This window comes from Labeo rohita, chromosome 10 (genome assembly GCF_022985175.1).
Source record: "Labeo rohita strain BAU-BD-2019 chromosome 10, IGBB_LRoh.1.0, whole genome shotgun sequence".
In the NCBI taxonomy this organism is placed as follows: domain Eukaryota; kingdom Metazoa; phylum Chordata; class Actinopteri; order Cypriniformes; family Cyprinidae; genus Labeo; species Labeo rohita.
The window spans coordinates 25,779,824-25,807,391 of NC_066878.1; the positions used below are offsets into that span (position 1 = coordinate 25,779,824).

A 27,568-nucleotide genomic window follows, 5' to 3' on the forward strand; every position below is an offset into this window, starting at 1 on the left:
CTAGGAACTCAAATCCTGCAGTGCCAGACGTGTCCACCTGCCTAAGCTAGTATATGTCCAGGCCCGTCTGAAGTTTGCTAGAGAGCATTTGGATGATCCAGAAGAGGATTGGGAGAATGTCATATGGTCATATGAAACCAAAATAGAACTTTTTGGTAAAAACTCTACTCGTCGTGTTTGGAGGAGAAAGAATGCTGAGTTGCATCCAAAGAACACCATACCTACTGTGAAGCATGGGGGTGGAAACCCCATGCTTTGGGGCTGATCTGTGTAAAGGAAAGAATGAATGGGGCCATGTATCGTCAGATTTTGAGTGAAAAACCTCCTTCCATCAGCAAGGGCATTGAAGATCAAAAACGTGCCTGGGTCTTTCAGCATGACAATGATCCCAAACACACCGCCCGGGTAACGAAGGAGTGGCTTTGTAAGAAGCATTTCAAGGTCCTGGAGTGGCCTAGCCAGTCTCCAGATCTCAACCCCATAGAAAATCTTTGGAGGGAGTTGAAAGTCTGTGTTGCCCAGCGACAGCCCCAAAACATTACTGCTCTAGAGGAGATCTGCATGGAGGAATGGGCCAAAATACCAGCAACAATGTGTGAAAACCTTGTGAAGACTTACAGAAAACATTTGACCTGTCATTGCCAACAAAGGGTATATAACAAAGTATTGAGATGAACTTTTGTTATTGACCAAATACTTATTTTCCTCCATAATTTGCAAATAAATTCTTTAAAAATCAGACAATGTGATTTTCTGGATTTTTTTTTTTCTCATTTTGTCTCTCATAGCTGGGGTATACCTATGATGAAAATTACAGGCCTCTCTCATCTTTTTAAGTGGGAGAACTTGCACAGTGGGTGGCTGACTAAATACTTTTTTGCCCCACTGTATGTCAAAAATCATTAGGATATTAAGTAAACATCATGTTCCATTAATGAAATATGCACTAAGCTGCATAAATTTCTAGTACAAAAATCTGAACACTGGATTAAGTCAGTTTCAAAATTCTTGTTTAAATTTTATTTTTTTAATTAATTAATTAATTAATTTTTTTTTACATATTCAAGTAAAATATTTTTACAGAGGGAATTATGGGTATAATCTAATTTTTGTCACTCCATAATTAAGAAAAGACTTAGAAAACAATATATTTTCATAATTTTGGGGAAATAAAAAAGATCAAATTATATATGAACAAATTTCACTGTGAAAACCTTCAGGATTTAGACAGGAATAAAAATGTAAAGTTTGGTGTGTGTAAGTGCTACTAAAGTGGAGATTTATGTCTAGGAGAAAAAAACTCATTTTGAGAAAACAGCCTTTAAAAATATCTATTGTAAATGAAATTTATTTACACAAATAGATAAAGTGCTATAAAAGAAACACAACTGTCTTTTGGTGTTTTCTTTCCACTAGTCCGAAAAAACACTTTTGGAAAAACCAAAAAGCCCAAAATCTCAAAACTGACAGGTGCATGAAAAAACTTTGTTTTTGCCTGCAGTGTCTTCCCTTAAATTTACCCTGATCTTCAAAAGTTTTCACCCCTCATTTCTTAATGCATTGTGAGCGTTTGAACCTTCTATAATAGTTGCACATGAGTACCTCAGTGTGAAAAGATGGATCTCAAATCATACAGTCATTGATGGAAAGGGTTCAAATACACAAAAATGCTGAAAAGCCACAGAATTTGTGAGATTTTTCTCAAGAAGAACAGCAGGCAGTTTAACTGTTTAGGATAAACAAGGGACGCATGAACAGCTATCACTAAACAAAATAACACAGCTGTGGATCATTCAAGTAACAACACAGCATTAAGAATCAAAACATATGTAAACTTTTGAATGGGGGTATTTTTATAAATTCAACTGTTATTTTCTCTTGTGGACTTTTATGTGAAATATTTTATTCAGGTCAGTACTACATAAAAAATAGCATGCATTTTGTATAATCTCTTATTTTTTTGGTAAAATAAAAAACATGTTGCAGATTCTGCAAGGTGTATGTAAACTTTTGACCTCACTTGTAAATACACGATACATGTTCACGTGAGACTATTGTGGCAAAATCACTTACAGTATAAACATCGTCAGTGTAAAAGTATATTATGCATTAAATAACTTAAGTGTTATGATTGCAAAATGCTGTCAAACATGGGAACATTTGCATGCAGCAAAATCTACTCACAACTACTTTGATAATGCATGAGAAGCCAACAACAACAACAAAAAAAGGACAGACTGAATTATTCAGTTTTTTAACAAAAATAAAATTATGTTTGCTTAAAAAAATTGCAGTAACTGCAGTGTCTGCTGTCACAATTTTCTATAGTAATCGACAATCAAAAATGAGTCAATGCTCAACCTGTATTGAACCCAGAACACTCCTTTAGTGAAATGTTTTTGGTTTCATTGTGATGTGTGTCATGCATATCTGTAAGAACATTCTTCATTAAAGAGCAAAATATCTCATCATAATGTGCACAGTGGTTGTGTCTCTTCCAGCTACGTCTACTGTGGCTGAAGTGTGAAGTTGAAGCGTATTTGATGGGTGAAAGCATAACATCATAACTAGTTCTTCCGATTCATTGTTAGCAGCAAAGTAACATGGTCCAATTGCTTCGTCAACTAAAATGCTGATGTGAAAACTCAGCGGAAGACTGTGGTTCTCAAACGTCTTTAGTCAAACACAAACGTAAAGAAGAGGATTCTCTGGGTCTTACGAGAGGAATTTCTCCACAGACTCCAGAAGCTCACCAGAGCAGTTCAGGCTCTTGAGGTCAAGTATTAATTTGTCTTCTCTGGTCTGCTCTGATGTGGGGACGATAATGACTTCTGGCTCCTCCGCGTCTTCGTAAAAAGCCAGACCGTTGTTCAGGGGGCTCGGAGGATTGCTGTCTTCTCGTTCCTCCTCCTTTTCCTCTTGTTCCTCCCCAGGAGTGTTTTTGGCCATGAGAAGAGGAACGGTGGCCATGTTAATGGACTCGGACACCAGGTCAAGGCCACAATCGTTCAAAGAGCCGCTTTCTGTGACTGCGGGCTGTAATGGATAAAACATTTGCAATTATGCTTTTGAAAGATGCTTTGTCCATTCCTTTGTTTTTTAAAATTTGTATCATTAACATTAATGATTGACTGACATACTTTTTTAGAATTTCTCTTTCCTGGTGTATATGACAAATAGTAAATCATTTAGAAGAATTTTTACATATTTCTTTTAGAGGGACAGTTTAATATCACTGAAGTTACACTGCCCTCCAAAAGTTTGTAAACATCCGTGGCAAAGTGTGGTTTTGGACAATATCAGCATAAATCTTACATGAAATGTAATAAAATAATAATGCCAACATTAGCCTATATACCCTGTCTACATTATGCATTTAGATGCAATTTTCGTATCTTTCTTACGCTAATCGAAATGCATCACATTACCGCTCATTTACCGAGTAAGCCCGAACCCGGCCCAAGCCTGTGTAAAATGATATAAATTAAGCCCAAGCCCAAGCCCGAACCCGACCGAACCTGTCGGGCCTCATCGGGTTCGGGCAAAGATCTTCAGCTCTAATACCTAATAAGACCTTGATTAGCTGTTCAGGTGTGTTTGATTAGGGTTGGAGCTAAACTGCAGGGACACACACTCAAACTGCTTCAAAGGCTGCTCTTCCCAGCCGAGGAGAAGGGTCTTATTGATCACGATTGCTCATTGTTTTCGAAAAATAAAAATTTGTATACTTTTTAAGCACAAAAGCTGGTGTAGCACAGGCTCTGGAATGTGCGTTTTTTAATGATTCGTTCATTTTGAACGGATCTTTAATGTGACTAGGGAAGAACGAGTTGTCTCGGGACGTGATTTGTTCAGTCGCGCATGCGCAACATCCTATTAGGTTCTGTACTGAATTAGTTCACCTGTTTTGAGCCTTTGGGTTTTTCGAGTGGTTCGTTCATCTTATGGGGCTGCCACGTGATGAATGAACAACTCAAACCCGAAAACTTGTCAGATAAGAGGTGAGGTGAGCTAATCATAGACTAAAGACCCAGGTAAACAATGAATGAATCTTTTCTGTTTCTTATAGCATTTCTTATATATTATTTGCTAAAATGTATGAAATGACTCAAGAAAAGTTTCGTTCATTTTGCTGAACGAGACTCAAAGGTCCGAGTTGGTAAAATGATCCGTACTTCCCAACACTACTATGAATCACATCTAAGTTCATCGTCTGTGTACTCCAGCTTAAAAGGTAGAGTATGGCGAAAAACTTCATCTTATTTGCTCCTACAACTTCAGAATCGTCCGACATCGTACCTTTTTGTTTGTAAACAGTGTTTGACTTACTTGCACTTTCTTTGTCTTTGCGTGTTCACTTTGTAAACACTGGGTCTGTAGTTTTGCGTGACCTTTCGACGTCAATAGTACATGAATACGCATCCCAGAGCCTGTGCTACACAAGCTTTTGTGCTTAAAAAGTATACACATTTTTATTTTTAGAAAAAAATGAGCGATCGTTTTGCTAGATAAGACCCTTCTTCCTCGTCTGGGATCGTTTAGAGCCTTTGAAGCTGCATTTAAACTACATTTTGGAAGTTTAAAATCGGGGCATCAATGAAGTCCATTATATGGAGAAAAATGCTGAAATGTTTTCCTCAACAACCACAATTTCTTTATGACTGAAGACAGAAAGACATGAACATCTTGGATGACAAGGGGGTGAGTAAATTGTTGTTCTGGAAGTGGACTTCTCCCTTAAGATTATTTACATTATAACATTTCATGGAACAACAAACCAAAACCGTTATATTTTAGTTATATATATCCTGCACACTGACAGAGACAATATAATGGAACAACAAGCTGAAGCTCTCTCTGTGCTAAAGCATTTATTTGTAAACTTTTGTCTACTCTGTGAGAACATGAAAGCCTCAAAACTTAAACTAAATACAAGGCAGTTTGAGTGTGTGTGAGAGAGAGATATAGAGAGATATCATAAAAGCATTTTGCATGCAGGTTGACAAGTTGACAAAAAGATTGAATCCAATATTTGGTGATAATATAGCATAACGACAGATTTATAAGCAATTGTTTGGAGTCAAAAGCATGACCGGGAACACCACAAGTGTGACAGGAATCCGAACACAACCAAGTTAAGTGACAGAGAAGACATTTATACTTGTTACAAATTATTTATATTTAAAAAAAATGCTGTTCTTTAACTTTGTATTCATCAAATAACCCTGAAAAAGTAAAAGCATCACAGTTTCCACAAAAATACGAAACAAAAACAGTTTTCAGTATTGATAATAATAAGAACCATTAGTAATAATTGATCACAAATAATAACTGATAATAATTAAGCAGCAAAACAGCATATTAGAATAATTTCCGAAGAGCCATGTGACACTTAAGACTGAAGCAATGATGCTGAATATTCAGCTTTAATCACAGAAATAATTTACATTTTAAAATAGCTTTAACAGATTAATATTTTTACTGTACTTATGGTCATACAGATTAAGTAAATTAATTATTTCAAACGTTTGACCATTAGTTTGTATATAAAATAATTCATGTGAAAGAGCAAATTATGTTTTTATTGTAGCCTAATGTCACTTTCCTAATCATGGCACTTGAAAGTGAAAGTCTTCAGATTTACAATGTTTTAGAGTGAGTTTGAGAATGATATATTAGGCTTATGTGTTTTTATTTTTTTAAACATGATCTTTTATCTTTTATTCATTTATCCTATGCTGTGATGAATAACGTAAATGGCATTAAAAATTTGAAAGGCCAGTAGTAGTTTGCATCCCTGAAAATGTATATCTGTCGTTTAACATTTGTTTTATATCGAAACAGTTAGGAAATATTGCTGAATTGTCTCTGAAGCTGCTTACATTGCCTTGCATTCAAGTGGCGCAGCTCAGCTCTGTGAACGGTAAGTCCCGCCTTCTACACTTTGATTGGCTATTTGCAACATTTTGACATTGACGAGCGCTTTTGAGCCGCTGCACTCAGCTGGAGCGCACAAAATTAATTTGACTGTTTGAACCAAGTGGGCCATTTGTCTGGGGCAATGGACGAATATGGGCTATGTACTTTTACTATAATTCACTCTTTATATACAGTGGGTACGGAAAGTATTCAGACCCCCTTAAATGTTTCACTCTTTGTTATATTGCAGCCATTTGCTAAACTCATTTAAGTTCATTTTTTTTCCTCATTAATGTACACACAGCACCCCATATTGACAGAAAAACACAGAATTGTTGACATTTTTGCAGATTTATTAAAAAATAAAAACTGAAATATCACATGGTCCTAAGTATTCAGACCCTTTGCTCAATATTTAGTAGAGGCACCCTTTTGATCTAATACAGCCATGAGTGTTTTTGGGAAAGATGCAACAAGTTTTTCACACCTGGATTTGGGGATCCTCTGCCATTCCTCCTTGCAGATCCTCTCCAGTTCTGTCAGGTTGGATGGTAAACGTTGGTGGACAGCCATTTTTAGGTCTCTCCAGAGATGCTCAATTGGGTTTAAGTCAGGGCTCTGGCTGGGCCATTCAAGAACAGTCACAGAGTTGTTGTGAAGCCACTCCTTCGTTATTTTAGCTGTGTGCGTAGTTTCATTGTCTTGCTGGAAGGTAAACCGTCGGCCCAGTCTGAGGTCCTGAGCACTCTGGAGAAGGTTTTAGTCCAGGATATCCCTGTACTTGGCCGCATTCATCTTTCCCTCGATTGCAACCAGTTGTTCTGTCCCTGCAGCTGAAAAACACCCCCACAGCATGATGCTGCCACCACCATGCTTCACTGTTGGGACTGTATTGGACAGGTGATGAGCAGTGCCTGGTTTTCTCCACACATACCGCTTAGAATTAAGGCCAAAAAGCTCTATCTTGGTTTCATCAAACCAGAGAATCTTATTTCTCACCATCTTGGAGTCCTTCGGGTGTTTTTTAGCAAACTCCATGTGGAGAGGCTTCCGTCGGGCCACTCTGCCATAAAGCCCCGACTGGTGGAGGGCTGCAGTGATGGTTGTCTTTCTACAACTTTCTCCCATCTCCCGACTACATCTCTAGAGCTCAGCCACAGTGATCTTTGGGTTCTTCTTTACCTCTCTCACCGAGGCTCTTCTCCCCCGATAGCTCAGTTTGCCCGGATGGCCAGCTGTAGGAAGGGTTCTGGTCGTCCCGAACGTCTTCCATTTAAGGATTTTGGAGGCCACTGTGCTCTTAGGAACCTTAAGTGCAGCAGAATTTTTTTGTAACCTTGGCCAGATCTGTGCCTTGCCACAATTCTGTCTCTGAGCTCTTCAGGCAGTTCCTTTGACCTCATGATTCTCATTTGCTCTGACATGCACTGTGAGCTGTAAGGTCTTATATAGACAGGTGTGTGGCTTTCCTAATCAAGTCCAGTCAGTATAATCAAACACAGTTGGACTCAAATGAAGGTGTAGAACCATCTCAAGGATGATCAGAAGAAATGGACAGTGCCTGAGTTAAATATATGAGTGTCACAGCAAAGGGTCTGAATACTTAGGACCATGCGATGTTTCAGTTTTTCTTTTTTAATAAATTTGCAAAAATGTCAACAATTTTGTGTTTTTCTGTCAATATGGGGTGCTGTGTGTACATTCATGAGGAAAAAAAATGAACTTAAATGATTTTAGCAAATGGCTGGAATATAACAAAGAGTGAAAAATTTAAGGGGGTCTGAATACTTTCCGTACCCACTGTATATTTACACAATAGGCCAGCCCACATTATACAGCGGCATTATATAAAATCTAATAAAAAGCATTTGCCAGAATTGCCAAACGACCAATCCGCCCATGTCCATGACTAAAAATGATCTAAATAATGACGATTTACTGTAGTGACTTATGTGCAGCACATACCTTACCTTCTCTTCACTGTGGTTTTCCTCCATTGGCCTCTTGTTCTTCATCTTGCCATGTTTAGTTTGCATCTTCCATCCCTCATCTCTCATCAGACTGGCTGAATGTGAGTTTCTAAGAGTCTTTTGGTCCACAGGATCTAATTCTACATCACTCCAGACCTAGAGCACATACACTTTAATGTATACATAGACATGTTTGGCATAAAAGTCCTGCCTTTTTATTACTTTAATCATTTGTTTTTACAATAAACATACATATACAGGGCTCAGCATTAACGTTTGTCCGCTTGTCCAGGACAAGTGGATTTTGTGAGGGGGCAAGTGAAAGAGAATTTTTCTTGCCTGACTGGACAAGTAACCTGATTAACACGTCAATAACAAACAATAACTAGGGCAGCACCACAGATTTGGTGAGCTCTGTTTTTTTATTACTTTAAGTGTAAACGGTGACTAATAACAGACGTACAGTATCAAGGTTGCATCAGATGAGGCTTGTGTGCAGCCCATCTGACTCATGGAAAAATCTACCTAGTTAATATTAACTGACATTTTAGACACATTGTTGACCATTTTTGCTAATGAAAATAGTTCTAAGCAAAGCCACAACAAAGAGCAGTGGTGAGTTGATTGTTTCAGAATGGATTACACTGACACAAAACAACAACGACAAAAACAAGTAACTTTTTTACTCAGACAAGTGAATGACTGATTTAGCTGTCCGAAGGACAAGCACATGTCAAGTCTTAATGTCGAGCCCTGATTAATAGCTACTTAACCAGAACAAATGTGACCCTGGACCACAAAACCAGTCAAAAGGGTAATTTTTTTAAACTGACATTTATACATCATCTGAAAGCTGAATAAATAGCTTTCCACTAATATATGGTTTGTTAAGATTGGACAATATTGGTTGAGATACAACTATTTGAAAATCTTGAATCTGAGGGTGCAAAAAAAAAATCAAAATACTGAGAAAATCGCCTTCAAAGTTGTCCAAATGAAGTTCTTATGCATATTACTAATCAAAAATTAAGTTTTACAATTTTTATGGTAGGAAATTTACAAAATATCTTCATGGAACATGATCTTTACTTGATATCCTAATGATTTTTGGCATTAAAAAAATTGATAATTTGGACCCTTACAGTGTATTGTTGTCTATTGCTACAAATAAACCTGTGCTACTTAAGACTGGTTTTGTGGTTCAGGGTCTCAAATCAGAAATCTGCCACCATGATGATTAATACACTGCACAACCTTTAAAATCTCAACAAACTGTAAAACGCTACGCTTACTGGCCATTGTACAACTAAATGACTGCGGATCTCGCACTACCAGTTATGACAATTATATAGATTTTTTAAATTTAATGTAAATTCTAAAACTATTCCAGGAGAAACCTTTTTAAAAATGTTGATTATTGTATTTTCTGAATGAAAGTTTGGTCAAAGATAATTTTTAAAATAGACATAAATACATATACATACTATTAGTCCATTTTTTTCCTGACCACACTAACATATATTGTTTTAAACAAGAACTTTATTATTTTCAGAAAAAAAACTTAATATCTCAAATAATATTGCTTCGAGTAAATATATCTTCATTTTATAATGTGTAGATACATTGCAAAAAAAAATTTTCCATTGCAAATATTGCAAAAATAAATAAATAAATCAAATAAATAAATAAAATAAAAAATAAATAAAATAAAATAAATCAGATGCATTTACTTAAAGGAGAAGTCCACTTCCAGAACAACAATTTACAAATAATTTACTCACCCCCTTGTCATCTATGTCTTTCTGTCTTCAGTCGTAAAGAAATTGTTTTTTTGAGGAAACATTTTTCTTCATATAATGGACTTGATTGGTGCCCCGATTTTGAACTTCCAAAATGTAGTTTAAATGCAGCTTCAAAAGACTCTAAATGATCCCAGCCGAGAAAGAAGGGCCTTATCTAGCGAAACGATCGATCAGTTTTTTTGAAAAATAGCACAAAAGCTCATGCAGCACAAGCTCTGGAATGTGCGTTCTTGAATGATTCGTTCATTTTGAACGGATCTTTAATGTGACTCAGAAAGAACGAGTTGTCTCGGGGGGGTGATTCGTTCAGTCACGCATGCGCAACATCCGATTAGGTTCTGTACTGGAATTAGTTCACCTGTTTCCAGTCTTCGGGTTTTTTGAGTCAAACCCGAAAACTTGTCAGATAAGAGGTGAGGTGAGCTAATAATAGACTAAAGACCCAGGTAAACAATGAATGAATCTTTTCTGTTTCTTATAGCATTATAGTTTTGTCTTGTTTGTAGTGTGCTCAACGTTTGTGTAAGCAGTAGATGTGTTCGGGAAGTAACACGTAACATTTGAATTATATTTTCCTAAAATGAACAAAATGACTCGAAAAAAAGTTTTGTTCATTTTGCTGAACGAGACTCAAAGGTCCGAGTCGGTAAAATGATCTGAACTTCCCATCACTACTACGAATCACGTCTAAGTTCATTGTCTGTGTACTCTGGCGCAAAAAGGTAAAGAATGGCGAAAATCTTATTTTCTCCTACAACTTCAGAATCGTCTGACATCGTTGTAGCTTTTTGTTCGTAAACAGCGTTTGACTTACTTGCACTTTCTTAGTCTTTGCGCGTTCGCTTTGTAAACACTGGGTCTGTAGTTCTGCGTGACCTTTCGACGTGATTCAATAGTACGTATCGTCATGAAAGCGCATCCCAGAGCCTGTGCTACATGAGCTTTTGTGCTTAAAAAGTAAACAAATTTTTATTTTTCGAAAAAAATGACTGATCGTTTCGCTAGATAAGACCCTTCTTCCTCGGATGGGATCATTTAGAGCCTTTGAAGCTGCATTTAAACTACATTTTGGAAGTTCAAAATCAGAGCACCAATGAAGTCCATTATATGGAGAAAAATCCTGAAATGTTTTCCTCAACAACCACAATTTCTTTACGACTGAAGACAGAAAGACATGATCATCTTGGATGACAAGGGGGTGAGTAAATTATTTGTAAATTGTTGTTCTGGAAGTGGACTTCTCCTTTAAAATGCAAAAACATCACAATGAAGGGTAGGAACAAACAGACTTAATTCAAAGACAAAAATAAGATGTTTCTTGTTTCAAGCATAAACACATTTAAATTAAATCATATCTATTTTTAAAATAATGACAATAATTAACTCCTTGATTTAGTACTGGGTTCTCATTATAAATACACCATCAGTCAAAAGTTTTTGAACAGTATGTCTCTTAAAGAAGACTCTTCTGCTCACCAAGCCTGCATTTATTTGATCTAAAGTACAGCAAAAACAGTAAAATTTGGATATATTTTTACTATTTAAAATAACGGTTTTCTATTTGAATATATTTTAAAATGCAATTTATTGCTGTGATGCGCAGCTGAATTTTCAGCATCATTACTCCAGTCTTCAGTGTCACGTGATCCTTCAGAAATCAGTCTAATATGCTGAGTTGCTGCTCAAGAAACATTTATTATTATTATTATTATTATTATTATTATTACTACGTTGAAAACAGGTAAGTTTCTTTGATGAATAGAAAGTTCAGAAGAACAGAATTTGTCTGCAATAGAAATCTTTTGTAATATTATAAATGTCTTTATCATCACTTTTGATCAATTTAAAGCATCCTTGCTAAATAGAAGTATAAATTTTGACTGGTAGTGTACATTATATTGTGCAGTCGGCATTCTTAATAATGTGGTCATGCTTGAACTAAATGATAAAACATTTCTATTATTCAGTCTCCTCTTGGTAAAATACTAACCGTGTCTGCAGTGGACATAGAGGAGACGCGCTGGAACTTGACCTTTGACCCTGATGACTGTCGGCTGAGCATGGGCTCCTTGAAGGACGACTCGCTGTTGGATACCGAGATGCAGTCTTTACGTGTCGACTGGGACAGAAAATGCAGACACGGCACCTTCTCAGCCAGTGTGTCTCTGTGAATCACAATCACAAATATACACTGCGTCTCACGTCGTCGCAGTATTGTTTGGTTCGGCTGCAAAGACAACTGCACTTGAACGAACCTGTACTTGGAGCGTATGATGGCGTAGATGAAGGGATTGTATATGGCTGATGCTTTGGCAATCACTGCAGGAACTGCCTTGGAATACGGCGTGAGAACGTGACTGTACCTGGAAAACGAGTAATAACACAACCAATGCACATCTTCAGCTCTAGACGTAGCACATCCTTTGCTGCACAGAAACTCATGCTGGGCTTTTCTTCAACCATCATTTGCAAGGAAATATTGCCTGTAACATTTACAGTCCTGGTGTGCATCAAAACCTATTTACTGATATATGAATTTGAAAAAAGATGATTGTCTTGTTTAGTATTTGTTTTTTCAGCGTAAATATGCATAAATCAAGATACATTTACCTGAGAGGCAAAATAACTTGAAACATAAAAAGTCTTGCTGTCTTTTTTGTTTTAAAGGTAAAGAAAAAAAAGCTTTTATTGAGGTAAGTAAAACAATCCTGCTTTTTACCTGAGATGCTACATTTGCCTGAGATGCAAAATGACTTAAGATATTAGATCTTAAAAAAAAAAAAAAAAAAATAAAAAATAAAAAAGTAATTTTAATACAATGAAATGAAATGAAATAAAATAAAATAAATGAAGTGAGCTTATGATTAAAGCCTGAAAAACTGTTTGTCAGTGGAGGCTGATAGGGAAGATGAAAAAAGATGTTTTTCTTGTTTTAAGCATGAACTTGAGTTTTTTCTTCTGAAAAACAAAACAAAACAAAACAAAAAACAAAAAAAACAAACAAAAAAAAAAAAAAAAAAAAACTAAAGCTAAAACAAACAAACAAACAAACAAACAAAAAAACCCCACTTCATATCTTGTGGAAAATTGCTTCTTAGGTAAATATATCTTATAATGTTCCAATTTTATTATTTTATAGTGTGCAGATACATTGCAAAAAGTTTTCCAAAATTATTTTTCCATTGCAAGATGCATTTACTTGAAATGCAAAATGTAGACAAAAACACTTAATATCTTGAGTAATATTGCTTTTCAAGTAACTATATTTTTATTTTATTATTTGTAGATATATTGCAAAACATTTTAGAAAATAATTTTTTTATATAAATATTGCAAAATAAATATTTTTCCAAAATATTTTTTCCATTGCAAATATATATAAAAAAAGATGCATTTACTTAAAATGCAACATGTAAAAAATCATCCAAAAAAGCACAAAACAATATGCACTTACTTGAAATACAAAATGATGTTTAAAAAATTATGTGAGCTTAAAAACAAGAAAATACCTGTCAACAGAGTAAGACAAACCGACTTCATTTAAAGAAAAAAATAAGCTTTTTCTTGTTTTAAACATAAACACACTTAAATTCAATTTCTCAGAAAGCAACTTAATATCTCAAGTCATTTTGCTTCTCAAGTAAATGAATCTTGATTTAATAATATTTAGATATCTGTTCTAAAAAAACAGTTATTGTGTATTTGTACTGAAAAACAAGACAAAACACTAAATATGAAAATTATTTTTTCGTACTAGGAACCAAAACAAAAATTCTAAGATTTTCATAGACTAAATATAGCAGAAGAGTGTTTGTGAGCACTCAGGAAAAGCCGGTGACCTCTGCAGTGGCTGTTTACGTGACACGGAAGTGACCTAGAGGTGTTGTTAGCTGAGCGGAAAGAATCACATGCCCGATTATTCCTATCCTCCAGCAGACTGAACTCTAACGCTAACGCAGAGGTGTTAGCATCATGCTGGCTCGCCCCACACGGCCCGCATCGCCTCAGTGAACCCAGCAGCCCTTAATTCAACTGATAAACACTGCCTTTTGCAGTGGACAGTACTTCTATAAAAGGACGTCTCTTTACCCTGGAATTCTGAGAGAGTCTTAAATCTTCTGCGTGGTTAGACTTTGAATCTACTTTGGGAGAAACTGTCAGAATGAGAGTCCAAACAGCTGACAAAAACATCACAATAATCCACACCACTCCAGTCCATCAGTTAACAGCTTGAGAAGACAAAGGATGAAACAAATCCATCATTAAGGCAATTTTTACTAAAATATCTATAATACTTGTGGATTATTGTGATGTTTTCCCAGCGGTTGGGGACTCATTCTGCGGCGCCCATTCACATCCATTGGTGAGCAAGGGATAGCTAGGTAAAGTTTGTCAAACCAAACTTTAGATTGGCTTGAGAAAGCTTAGCCTGAAAGTTTAAAGCAGCTGTAAAAGCTTGAAGTTTTAAACTTTATATAGATAGATTAGATGATTAGTATGTTGTTAGCATGTTTAACATGTTACTGGCATAATGCTAGCATGTTTCTACCATGACCAGCAAGTTACTACATGTCGTTAACATGAGTAGCATGTTACTTGCATGTTGCTAACTTGTTTCTAGCATGACTGACATGTTACTAGCATGATTAGTATGCTGCTAGTATGTTTCTGGCATGGTTAGCAAGTTACTAGCATGTTTCTAGTGTTTCTAGCATGATTAGCATGTTTTAGCATGACTAGCATGTTGCTAATCTGTTTCTAGCATGAATAGCATGATTTGCATGTTATTAGCATGTTGCTAGCTTGTTTCTAACATGATTAACATGTCACATGACATGTTTTAACATGCAAGTTACTAGCTTGTTTTTAGCATGAATAGCATGTTATTAGCATGTTGCTAGCATGTTTCAACATGATTAACATGTCACTAGCATGTTGCTATGTTTCATGATTTTCTAACATGATTAGCATGTTTCTAACAAGATCAACATGTCACTAGCATGATTAGTATGTTTTTAGCATGTTGCTAGTATGTTTCTAGCATGATTAGCATGTTGCTAATCTGTTTCTAGCATGATTAGCATGTTTCTAATGACAAGCATGTTGCTAATCTGTTTCTTGCATGATTAACATGTTTCTAGTATGATTTGCATGTTACTAGCACATTGTTAATCTGTTTCTAACATTATTAGCATGTTAATAGCATGATTAAAATATTACTAGCATGTTCATGACATGTTTTAACATGACTAGCAAGTTACTAGCTTGTTTTTAGCATGAATAGCATGTTATTAGCATGTTGCTAGCTTGTTTCTAACATGATTAACATGTCACTAGCATAATTAACATGCTGCTAGCATGTTTCCAGCATGATTAGCAAGTTACTAGCATGTTGCTAGTCTTTTTCTAACATGATTAGCATGTTTCTAACAAGATCAACATGCCACTACCATTAGTATGTTTTAGCATGTTGCTAGCATGTTGCTAGCATGTTTCTAATATGACAAGCATGTTGCTAATCTGTTTCTTGCATGATTAGCATGTTTCTAGCTTGATTTGCATGTTATTAGCATGTTGTTAGCTTGTTTCTAACATTATTAACATGTTGATAACATGATTAGCATATTACTAGCATGTTCATGACATGTTTTAACATGATTAACAAGTTACTAGCTTGTTTTTAGCATGAATAACATGATTAGCATGTTTCTAACAAGATCAACGTCACTAACATGTCACTAGCATGATTAGTATGTTTTTAGCATGTTTCCAGCATGATTAGCAAGTTACTAGCATGTTACCAGTCTTTTCTAACATGACAAACATGTTTTAACAAGATGTCACTAACTGTTTCTAGCATGATTAGCACATTTCTAGCATGTTTCCAGCATGATTAACAAGTTACTAGCATGTTACTATTCCATTTCTAGTGTGATTAGCATGTTTCTAGTATGATTTGCATGTTACTAACATGTTAGTCAGTTTCTAACATTATTAGCATGTTGTTATCATGATTAGCATGTTACTAGCATGTTACTAACTTGTTTTTAACATGATTAGCATGTTACTAGCATGTTGCTAGCTTGTTTCTAACATGATTAACATATTACTAGCATAATTAGCATGCTGCTAGCATGTTTCCAGCATGATTAGCATGTTACTAGCATGTTGCTAGTCTGTTTCTAGCATTATTAACGTGTTTTTAACATGACTAGCATGTGGCTAATCTGTTTCTAGCATGTTATTAACATGTTTTAACATGATTAGCAAGTTACTAGCATGTTGCTAGTCTGTTTTTTACATGATTAGCATATTTCTAGCATGATCAACATGTCACTTGCATGATTAGCATGTCACTAGCGTGTTGCTAGTCTGTTTCTAGCATGATTACCAAGTTACTAGCACATTGCTAGCATGTTTCTAACATGATTAGCATGTTACTAGCATGTTGATAACATGTTTTAGCATGACTAACAAGTAACATGTTGCTAGCATGTTTCTAACATGATTAGCATGTTATTAGCATGTTGATAACATGTTTTAGCACGACTAACAAGTTACTAACATGTTGCTAGCATGTTTCTAACATGACAAGCAAATTACTAGCATGCATTCAGGCCAGCCAAATAATACCTACGGATCTGCCTTTAGTTCTGTGTACTATGCATTGAAAAACAATTAACCAGTTGCCAAACCGATGACACAAAGTCATTTCAAGCAGATGGCACTGATAGTTACCCTGCCCAGGCGATAAGAGTGACGCAGGCGTAAGGAGACCAGGACAGCACGAACACGATGATGACCACAAACGCGATCTTCGCCAGCTTCCACTCTGTCTTGATGGACTGCTGCTGGATGAGCGCCGTCTTCCTCACGTGACTGCCCAGCTTCTCCACATCTCTGAACATACAGGAAGATGGATGATGGGACTGTGACAATATTGTTTTAAAATTCGCAAATTTATATAATGTTAATTTACTGTATATAAATGACAATGTACATTTAATTTCTATAATGTAAATGAATACAAATAATGATAATACTGATAATAATAATCACATGAAATTAAATTAACATTAATTGAAATAAAATAAAATTTAACAAAACTTTTATTTCAGCTAGTTGCCAAGGTAAAGTTTTTCATTTTCATTTAAACTGAAGTGCTAAAAAAAGGAAATAAAACTAAAACATAAAATAAAAACTATAGACTATAGAAAATGACAAAAACACAAAACAAAATGATTAAATGAAAATTAACGTGAACTAAAATGAAATAAAATAAAACAAACATAACTTATTTTTAAGATCACAAACTCATTTTCGATTAAGTTGAAGTAAACTAAATAAACCAAAAAACCTATATAGACTTTTTTTTTTAAGACTAGAACTAATAAAATGACAAAAACACAAAACAAAATTACTAACATTTTAAGCAAAATTTAAATGAAAAGAGAAAATATTAAAAATAAACTCTAATACAAAATATTAACAATAACTATACTATTAAATCAATCAATAAAATCAATAAAATAAATTAAAATAAAACTTATTTTATTTTCATCTATTGCCAAGACAAATTTTCTCACTTCCATGAAGAGGAAGTATTAAAATAACTAAAACTAAATAAAACTAAAACAAAAACTATAAAAACTATATAAACTATATAAAAAAAAAAAAAAAAAAAAATTACTAACGTTTTATGTAAAATTAAAATGAAAAGAAAAAATATTAATAAGTAGAAAATATTAACAATAACTGTAATATTATATAAATAATTCTTAATTTACAGTGGTTACAGAAACTACTGTAACTACAATATTCTATTCTATACTCTATTCAATATTCTTAAAGCCATTTATCAAATGTTAAATATAGTCTGAAAAAATGATTAATAAATCTGAAAAAGTGTGAAATTTTGACATGGAAAATAATAAGTTGAAATTAAATTAACATTAACCGAAATAAAATAAAACAAAAATTTTATTTTAGCTAGTTACCAAAGCAATCCCCCCCCCTTTAAAAAAAAAAAAAAAAAAAAAAAAAAAAAAAGTACTAAAATAACTAAAACTAAATAAAACAAAAACTACACTACCAGTCAAAAGTTTCTGAACAGTAATATTTTTAATGTTTTTTAAAGATGTCTATTCTGCTCACCAAACCTGCATTTAAAGTATAGCAAAAACAGTAAAATTTTGAAATATTTTTACTATTTAAAATGGAATAATTATTGAGAGAGTGTCAGAATTTAAGTTTTTAGGAGTATTCATTGATGAAAAATTTAAATGGAAGTCACACATAGCTTATGTAAGAAATAAAATTTGTAAAAATATTGCTGTTTTGAGTAAAGTAAAGTTTATGTTAAATTATAAGGCAATGAGAATCCTATATTGTTCGTTTATTTTGCCATATTTGATGTATTGTTTGGAGGTATGGGGTAATTCATATTTTACTAATTTAATGCCCTTATTTATTTTGCAAAAAAGGGCCATAAGAATAATTAATAGAGTTGCTCCAAGAGAACATACCACAAGATTGTTTTTGAGGTCAGGACTACTCAAATTGAGGGATTTGGTCTCTTTGCAAACTTTATTAGTAGTTTATAAAGCAAAATATTGTATGTTACCGGATGGATTGCAAACCCTTTTTACTGTGAATAGTGAGACAAGTAGAAGAAATAATGATTTTAAACAACCTTTTGCTGGAAATACTCTCAAACAAATGTGTGTCTCAGTTTCTGGTGTGAAAAGATGGAATTTATTGGAAAATGATCTAAAATGTTGTTCAGATATTTTTCGATTTAAATATAAGTATAAACAGAAGATATTTCAGTTGTATAGAGATGAGGGTTAATGTTGTTTTTGTTGTTGTTTTTCTTTTCTTTTTATCTTTTTTTCTTTGTTGTCAGAATTATTATTATTGTAAAATTGTTGTTTTTGTTTGTTTAACGTTGTGTAAGTTAATTAATAATATTGGAAGGATTTTTCCTTTTCTCTTCATGTCTGTGAGGTCATCTAATTTAATTTGTAAATTTTATAATACTAGAATGGGGTAGGAGTTTATAAGATTTTTTTCTTTATCCTACTCCTGTTCTTTTTGTCATGGATTGTATTTTTGGTTGTGTTGTTGGATTGTTGTGGTATTTTGTGTTGTATGACCATGAAAAGAGAATAAATAAATGAAATGAAAAAAAAAAAAATAAAAAAAAAAATAACTGCTTTCTACTCAAATATATTTTAAAATGTGATTTATTTCTGTGATTTCAAAGCCGAATTTTTTAGCATCATTACTCCAGTCACATGATCCTTCAGAAATCATTCTAACATTCTGATTTGCTGCTCAAAAAACATTTATTATTATGGTGTTGAAAACAGGTGAGTAGAATTTTTTTAAGGTTCTTTGATGAATATAAAGCTCAGAAGAACAGTATTTATCTGTAATAGAAATCTTTTGTAACATTGTAAATGTCTTTACCATCACGTTTAATCAATTTAAAGCACGCTTGCAAAATAAAAGTTTTAATTTAAAAATTTCTTTACCAAAAAAAAAAAAAATTATACTGACTCTAAGCTTATAAATGTAAAAATATATGAATATGAAAACCTGTATAAAAGTCTGAATCACACTGTACCTGCTTGTGCTACGAATAGCGAGGAACATAAAGAAGTAGCAGTAAGAGATGATTCCAAGAGGGATGAAGAACACAAAGCAGCAGAGCATCAAGGTGTAGCTCTTGTTGGCCGGCGTGGACGTCACATAGTCCCATGTGCAGGACGTCATGAGGCCTTCTGGGATGTAAGAACCTGTCCAACCAAAAACAGAATCGAGAAACTCAAAAAAACATCGCCGTCTCATCCAAAAACAAAGGGAAAGACTTTGCACTTACTCCATCCCATAAGTGGGGCCAGACTCCAGGCCAGAGAGTAGATCCACACCAGGAGGATGATAATGAGCGTCCGCCGTCCGGACGTCCAGCGGATCGCCTGCAGGGGCTTGGTGATCACGACGTAGCGGTCGATGGAAATGGCCAGAAGGTTGATCATGGATGTGATTCCGAACAGAGCGCCACAGAAGGCGTACATCTTACAACCTGCGTGGAGAAGCAGACGCGTGATACAGAAACAGATCGCAAGTAAGCGTCTGGATGGGGAGAAAGGAGAAAGTAGGTACCCATTTCACCAAACACCCATTCCTTGTACATGCAGTTGACGAAGAAGATGGGCGATTGAGTGATGGCCATGAGGAAGTCGCTCACTGCCAGATTCATGATGAAGTAGTTCGGAGGCGTCCGGAGCTTCTTGTTACTGAAACATAAAATTCATTTTTATAATCAGCTATGGTTCCACTTACAAATGCTTGCAGTAAAAGTGAAGCAAAAGCATGGTATTTATGGCCATTTCCTCAATATATTAATCTCATATTTGATCCTTCAGGCTTTTATGGCTCCTCTAGTCTGATATAGTGAGACAGCTCAGTTTTGTTCACAGACTCAAACTGAGCACAGATATGCAATTTGGTGCAACTTGTTGAAATCTTATTGAAATTACTACTACTTCTGTATCTCTTCCTAGGCTTCTAAAGCTACAACCACCAAACTTGGCCCAGATCTTCAGACTGGTCTGACTCGGGTTGCTCTATCTTTTCTAACTGATCCTGCTTACGGTTTTCGTAAACCAGACTATCAAACTACAAAAAATCCTGTACATTGACAGAATGTTCAAATGAGCCAAGACTATTCAAACTCCAGCTCCAACTATTAAAACTCCCAGAATCCCTTGAGACTAAATCAAGCTTCCCTTCTCTTTACAATTTCCACTCAGATATTTCCAATATTTCTAATCTATCTAGCTATCTAAATCAACTTGCTAATCATGCTAGAAACATACTGACAACATGCTAGTAACTTGTTAATCATGCTAACAACATACTAGCATGTTAAAAACATGCTAGTAACATGATAATCATGCTAGGAACATGCTAATAATGCTAGAAACATGCTAGTAACATGCTAATCATTCTAGAAACATACTAACAACATGCTAGTAACTTGTTAATCATGCTAACAACATACTAGCATGCTAGTAACATGCGAACAACATGCTAGTAACACGCTAATCATGCTAGAAACATTCTAACAACATGCTAGTAACTTGTTGATCATGCTAACAACATGCTAGCAACATGCTAATCATGCTAACAACATGCTAGTAACTTGCTAATCATGTTTACAACATACTAGAAACATGCTAGTAACTTGCTAATCATGCTAACAACATGCTAATCATGCAAGAAACACACTAACAACATGCTGTTAAAAACATGCTAGTAACATGATAATCATGCTAGAAACATGCTAGTAACATACTAGTAACTTGTTAATCATGCTAACAACATACTAGCATGTTAAAAACATGCTACTAACATAATTATGCTAGGAACATGCTAATCATGCTAGTAACATGCTAATCATTCTAGAAACACTAACAACATGCTAGTAACTTGTTAATCACGCTAACAGCATACTAGAATGTTAGAAACATGTTGGTAACATGATAATCATGCTAGGAACATGCTAGTAGCATGCTAATCATGATAGAAACATGCCAGTAACATACTAATCATGCTAAAAAATGCTAACAACATGTAGTAACTTGTTAATCATTCTAACAACATACTAACATGTTAGAAAGATGCTAGTAACATGATAATCATGCTAGGAACATGCTAACAACATGTTAGTAACTTGCTAATCACATTAACAACATGCTAGTAATGCGTTAATAATGCTAAAAACATTCTAACAAAATGCTTGTAACAACATGATAATCATGCTACTGACTTGGTAATCATGCTAACAATGTGCTAGTAACATGCTAATCATGCTAATATTTTACTAGCATTCTAACAACATGCTAGTAACTTGCTATTAATGCTAACAACATGCTAGTAACTTGCTATTAATGCTAAATACATGATAACAGCATGCACATAACTTGTTAATCATGCTAACAACATGCTAGTAACATGCTAATCATACTAGAAATCATGCTAACAACATACTAGCAACTTGCTAACCATGCTAACATCATATTATAAACATGCTAATCACATTAGAAACATGCTAATAATTTGATAATCATGCTAACATGCTAGTAGCATGCTAATCATACTAGAAATCATGCTAACAACATACTTGCTAATAACAACTTGCTAATCATGCTAACGACATGCTAGTAATACCCTAGCAACCACCCTGAGTACCCCAGCAACCAGATAGCAACCACCCCAGGTACCCTAGCAACCACATGGCAACATCCTACCAACCACATAGAATCTTTCAATGCACCTCTAATATTTCTAATCTAATCTAATATTTCTTATCTATCTATCTATCTATCTATCTTCAAACTTCTGGCTTTTAAAACTTTGTGGACTTGACAAACTTTATCTAGTTATATGACGAAATTCTGATGCTTGTTTTGTAATTCAATGAGATCTTTATAACAGTACAGCAGATACTGACATAAAATGATCTAAATATCAGTGGTCACTCTATATCTCCAACAATATGTCTTAGTAAGATGAGATTGAAATGACCCAAACATATAATGCAATGCAATCCAAAAATGATTGAGAGTTGAACAAATAAACGTTACTCAAAAGATGCGAGATGTTTTGGAGGCTTGTGAAGATCATTCCTCCACTGAGAAAACAGTGAAAGTAAAGCTTCTGGAAACAAACGTTCCTCAAAAGATCCTGATGATCATATTTGAGACTCACTGATTCTTCTAAAAAATGATTCATGGAGAATCAAGTAAGGCCAAGCTGCTTTTTCATCTGGAAATATGATTACAGTGCTAGAAACTTCTACATGCTTTGATGGTGTTAAATAGTTTCATTGATTCAACACGTGGCATCTGAGATGATTCATCACACAACAATCATTGTGATTGCACATCATCCCATTAATCCAACAGTCACACAATTTCCTCTAATTGAAAGTCGTCCATCATCACCTGCTGAAACCCCTCGTCCCCCGTTCATCAAGCATTAGAGCCTGCAGGAGACATCAGCACTTCACGGGAACAACACAGCCTTTCCTAGAAAGCTCCCAGCTGACAGACGACCTCCAGAGAGAGGTTGCAGCTTACTTCACGAGGAGGAGTTTGAGTGATTCTCAGTCAGGGGGAAAATCCACACGTACAGTACATTGAGAGTCTCTTAATGCTGCTGTTGCATCTCAGTTATTAGGTAACACTGGACATAGAGATGGATTCTGCCTTTGTGTTGCATATATTGGACAATGTTAAAGGAATAGTTCAGACAAATACCCAAGATTTAGGCGAGTTTGTTTCATCAGATTTGGAGAAATGCAGCATTACATCACTTGTTCACCAATGGATGTGAATGGATGCCATCAGAAAGAGAGTCCAAACAGCTGATAAAAACACCACAATAATCCACAAGTAATCCACACCACTCCAGTCCATCAATTAACATCTTAAGACAAAAGATTAAACAAATCCATCAAGACATATGAGACTAAAATACGAGTCCATAATCTGGAGAGGAGAGAAATCTGCGCAGATCAAGCACCGTTTACAAGCTAAAACAGTCCAAAACAGCTTCAAACAAATATGTGGCTGGATTTTGATGTGAGAGACAATAGAGATGGACTTTTTCCACTAGAGGAAGCATTATTTTGGCTAGTAAACAGTAGGTTTTGGCTTGTAAACAGTGCTTGATCTGTGCATATTTCTCTCCTGATTCAGACCAGACAACTTTTTCACTGGAGGAAGTGTTATTATTTATTATAGACTTGTAGTTTAGTTTAAAACGTCTTAAAGGAGAAGTCCACTTCAAGAACAACAATTTACAAATAGTTTACTCACCCCCTTGTCATCCAAGATGTTAATGTCTTTCTGTCTTCAGTCGTGAAAAAAATTATGGTTTTTGAGGAAAACATTTCAGGATTTTTCTCCATATAATGGACTTCATTGGTGCCCCGATTTTGAACTTCCAAAATGAACGAATGACTCGAACCCAAAAACTCGTCAGATAAGAGGTGAGGTGAGCTAATCATAGACTAAAGACCCAGTAAACAATGAATGAATCTTTTCTGTTTCTTATAGCATTATAGTTTTGTCTTGTTTGTTAGTGTTACAAACGTTTGTGATCACACTACATGATGTAGATGTGTTCGGGAAGTAACATGTAACATTTGAATTATATTTTCCTAAAATGAACAAAATGACTCGAAAAAAGTTTTGTTCATTTTGCTGAACGAGACTCAAAGGTCCGAGTCGGTAAAATGATCTGAACTTCCCATCACTACTACGAATCACATGTAAGTTCATCGTCTGTGTGCCGAGAATGACAATAAAATCCATGTTATTTTCTCCTACAACTTAAGAGGAGGACATTGTCGTACCTTTTTGTTTGTAAACAGTGTTTATAAACTTACTTGCACTTTCTTAGTCTTTGCATGTTCGCTTGGTAAAAAATGGGTCTGTAGTTCCGCGTGACCTTTCGACGTGATTCAATAGTACGTAGCATCGTGAACGCGCATCCCAGAGCCTGTGCTACACAAGCTTTTATGGTTAAAAAGTATTCAAATTTTTATTTTTCAAAAAAACTGACCGATCGTTTCACTAGATAAGACCCTTCTTCCTCAACTGGCATCATTTAGAGCCTTTGAAGCTGCATTTAAACTACATTTTGGAAGTTCAAAATCGGGGCGCCAATGAAGTCCATTATATGGAGAAAAATCCTAAAATGTTGTCCTCAAAAACCATAATTTCTTCATGACTGAAGACAGAAAGACATGAACATTTTGGATGACAAGGGGGTGAGCAAATTATTTGTGATTTGTTGTTCTGGAAGTTCTCCTTTAATGGTGGGTTTGCTGCTTTTGTCTTCTCAAGATGTTAACTGATGGACTGGAGTGGTGTGGATTACTTGTGTGATGTTTTTATCAGCTGGTTGGACTCTCATTCTAACGGCACCTATTCACATCCATTGGTGGGCAAGTGACGGGATGACACAGTTCTCCAAATCTGATGAAGAGGCAAACTCATCTACATCTTGGATGGCCTGATGGTGAGTACATTTGCAGCAAATTTTCTTTTTTTGGCTGAATTGTTGCTCTAATATGCAGATGCATGAACTGAGATACCCAGAATGTAAATAAACCTTATCCTTATTCAAAGCTGACAAATGACTACTGACTAGAATTACTATTTTATTATGAAGCATTCATCAAATCTAAAGAAATAAAGCTGTCTTCTGATGGAAGTAAATTTGATAGAAAATGCATAGCATAAGCATACACTTAATGCATGTCTAAGCACATTTAATAAATTCTGTCCACCACAGCCAAGTTAATGGAGATGAGTGCTATAAATGAGAAAGCGTTTTAAAGAGGTCAGGCATTGATTCCTGTGATGAGGCCGTCAGTGGCTTTTGTTTCTGTCTCCTGTCAATGACCATTGAGAAACTGATGGTTTGTTGTCCACTTCCACATGATCATCCTTCACCCCTAGACTCCCAAACCCTACATGCCCGCATGTGCATCTCATTTATTATGGTCAAAAATATTTTGCTTTGTTTACAGTCAGTGTGCAACATGTTACATCATTGCATAGCTTCATTTCATTACATTATACAATTACACTGTTTGCGGACCAATGCAGACAGCATCTTCTACAAGTCATAACTTTGGGGGGAGAAAAAAAATAAAAAATGCATTAGGAAGCAAACTAGTCTGGTCAACGCTAGTGAATGCTAGATAGAAATACAAATATTTACTTTATTTTAAAATATTACAATAAGGTCTAATTTGTTAACATAGTTATTGCAGTATCTAACATAAAATTACAATGGTCACTATATTGTTTTTTAAAAGCATATATTAATATTGGTTAATGTTAATTACTGTTTGTTAACTTTAAAAATCAGTAACACTTTACAGTAAGATCTCAATTGTTATCATTAATTAATGCATTACCACAATGCATCAATATTTTAAAGCTTTCATTAATATTAGATAATGCTAAATTAATAGAAATATGATTGTTTACGACTTACATTGTCTGACTATAACAATAGTGTCTGAATGTTCATAAAGACAGTCACTTACTTAGGTCCTGAATGAATCAGCTGTTCAAACGAATCAATTGAATGATTCAGTGATGTACTCAGTGACTTGCCTCCACCTGCTGGTAGTTTTAATTTGTTTTATTTTTAAAGTATTATTTCAGTTATTTAACTTATTTCAATCCATCAGTCAATATTTCTGTTTTTCAAAATGTAATAAATACATTAATCTAACATTGTTATGAATTATGAATATAAACATATATGCACGTCATTACGAATATATAAAGCATCCGCGTCACCACTGAGCTTCATTCATTTCTGTAAATATACCTACATGCCACTTTTGTGTTTTTCTGTGCCACCTCTGTAGTGCAAATAAATTTTGTTAATAATGATTTCTTTTAATTGGTAAAAAAAAAAAAAAATTGTACGTATACATACACATTTTTGAATTTGACATAAAAGAAGACATACATCTAGTAAAGTAATAGTATTTCAAAGGTTTAAAAAAATGTCCCTCTAAATCACTTAATCCATTTATTTGACACAAACTGCCTGCCCTCACTGTTAAGTACCTAAAGATTCTGTATAGGGGAGCGCAGGGCACAACCTCTTTATGAATCTCTCAGTTTGTGTAAATCCATGTGGGGTTCAGAGTATAATTTTTTTTTGTTATTTTCACACTCGTCTAGTACAAATATGTTGCTTTGTTTTATAATTACAGTGTGTATGTTTTTTGTTATTTACCTCAAAAGAAAGGAAGTGAAAAGTGACAACACAGAGACGTAAACGGGCCAAAATGCTTTACATTTCTTGAAATAATAATTTCTCAACATTAAACATCGATTGTCAGTCTTTATTCACCAGTTTCTTGTGGTTTCTTTTTAAAATCCATAAAAGTAAATAATGAAAACTGCATTGCTAATGTCGTAGACAAGCATAGTTTAATAATAGTGGGGCAGATTGTAACGCAGTGTCTCAGCGCGACTGGAATATAAAACTGGTTAGTGTCTTCTGATGGTTTGTCAAGCATTAATAAACTACACTGTAAAAAATAAAAAAACAATTTGTTGAGTCAGCTTAAAATAATTTGTTACCCTGCTGCCTTAAAATTTTAAGTTTAGTCAACTTGAAATGTTAAGTTGTACTAAGTAACAACTTGGATATTTGTGTTTGCTAAACTTAACAGATGGGTAAGTAACCCAGCTGCCTTAAAATTTTACGTCGATTCAACTCAAATATCAAAGTTGTCACTGTAAAATGTAACATTTCAAGTTGAATAAACTTTTTTTGAGTTGAGTGAACTTAAAGTTTTAAGGCAGCCGGGTTACAAATTATTTTAAGTTGACTCAACAAATTGTTTTTTACAGTGTATCTAAACTGATAAATAAAAGATTGGAGATTAAAATAATAGCAGATTTGTCTCATTTTGAATGAATACTAAAAACTGAGATGAGAAACTTAATTCAGCCAGAAATTTACTTTTACTATGGTAAAATAAATATTCATCAATATCATTTTGGCGCACCTTTTTCTCTGTATAGTGTTGCTGTGGCAACTAGTGAACGCCATAAATTTGGTTATGCTAGCGTGTGTGGAAATATTTAAACCACGCGTCTTACAACTAACCCCGTGTTAGGCTGTGCCCTGCTCACCCCTATTTGACAGGAATTGCTGACAAGTAGGTATCTGCAATTACTTTATATGAATAGAAAATTTATTTGACAGAAGCTGCCTGTGATTGCTGGCATGTATCTATAGTTAATGTTTATAAACATAAAA

General features: G+C 34.7%; 1 protein-coding gene across 1 annotated transcript in view; it reads right to left on the minus strand.

The window, feature by feature from the left end:
* Positions 1-1,186: 1,186 nt before the first annotated feature.
* The window catches only part of opn4xa (opsin 4xa), a 44,618-nt gene continuing 18,236 nt past the window's right edge, over positions 1,187-27,568 (minus strand). Inside the window, exons 3-10 of the mRNA XM_051120493.1 lie at positions 19,859-19,992; positions 19,575-19,778; positions 19,320-19,491; positions 16,430-16,591; positions 11,947-12,054; positions 11,682-11,856; positions 7,890-8,045; positions 1,187-3,036 (exon numbers count right to left, since the gene is read on the minus strand). Coding sequence (XP_050976450.1) covers positions 2,716-3,036; positions 7,890-8,045; positions 11,682-11,856; positions 11,947-12,054; positions 16,430-16,591; positions 19,320-19,491; positions 19,575-19,778; positions 19,859-19,992 — 1,432 coding nt within the window. The 3' untranslated portion in view covers positions 1,187-2,715. The remainder of the gene's footprint in view (positions 3,037-7,889; positions 8,046-11,681; positions 11,857-11,946; positions 12,055-16,429; positions 16,592-19,319; positions 19,492-19,574; positions 19,779-19,858; positions 19,993-27,568) is intronic.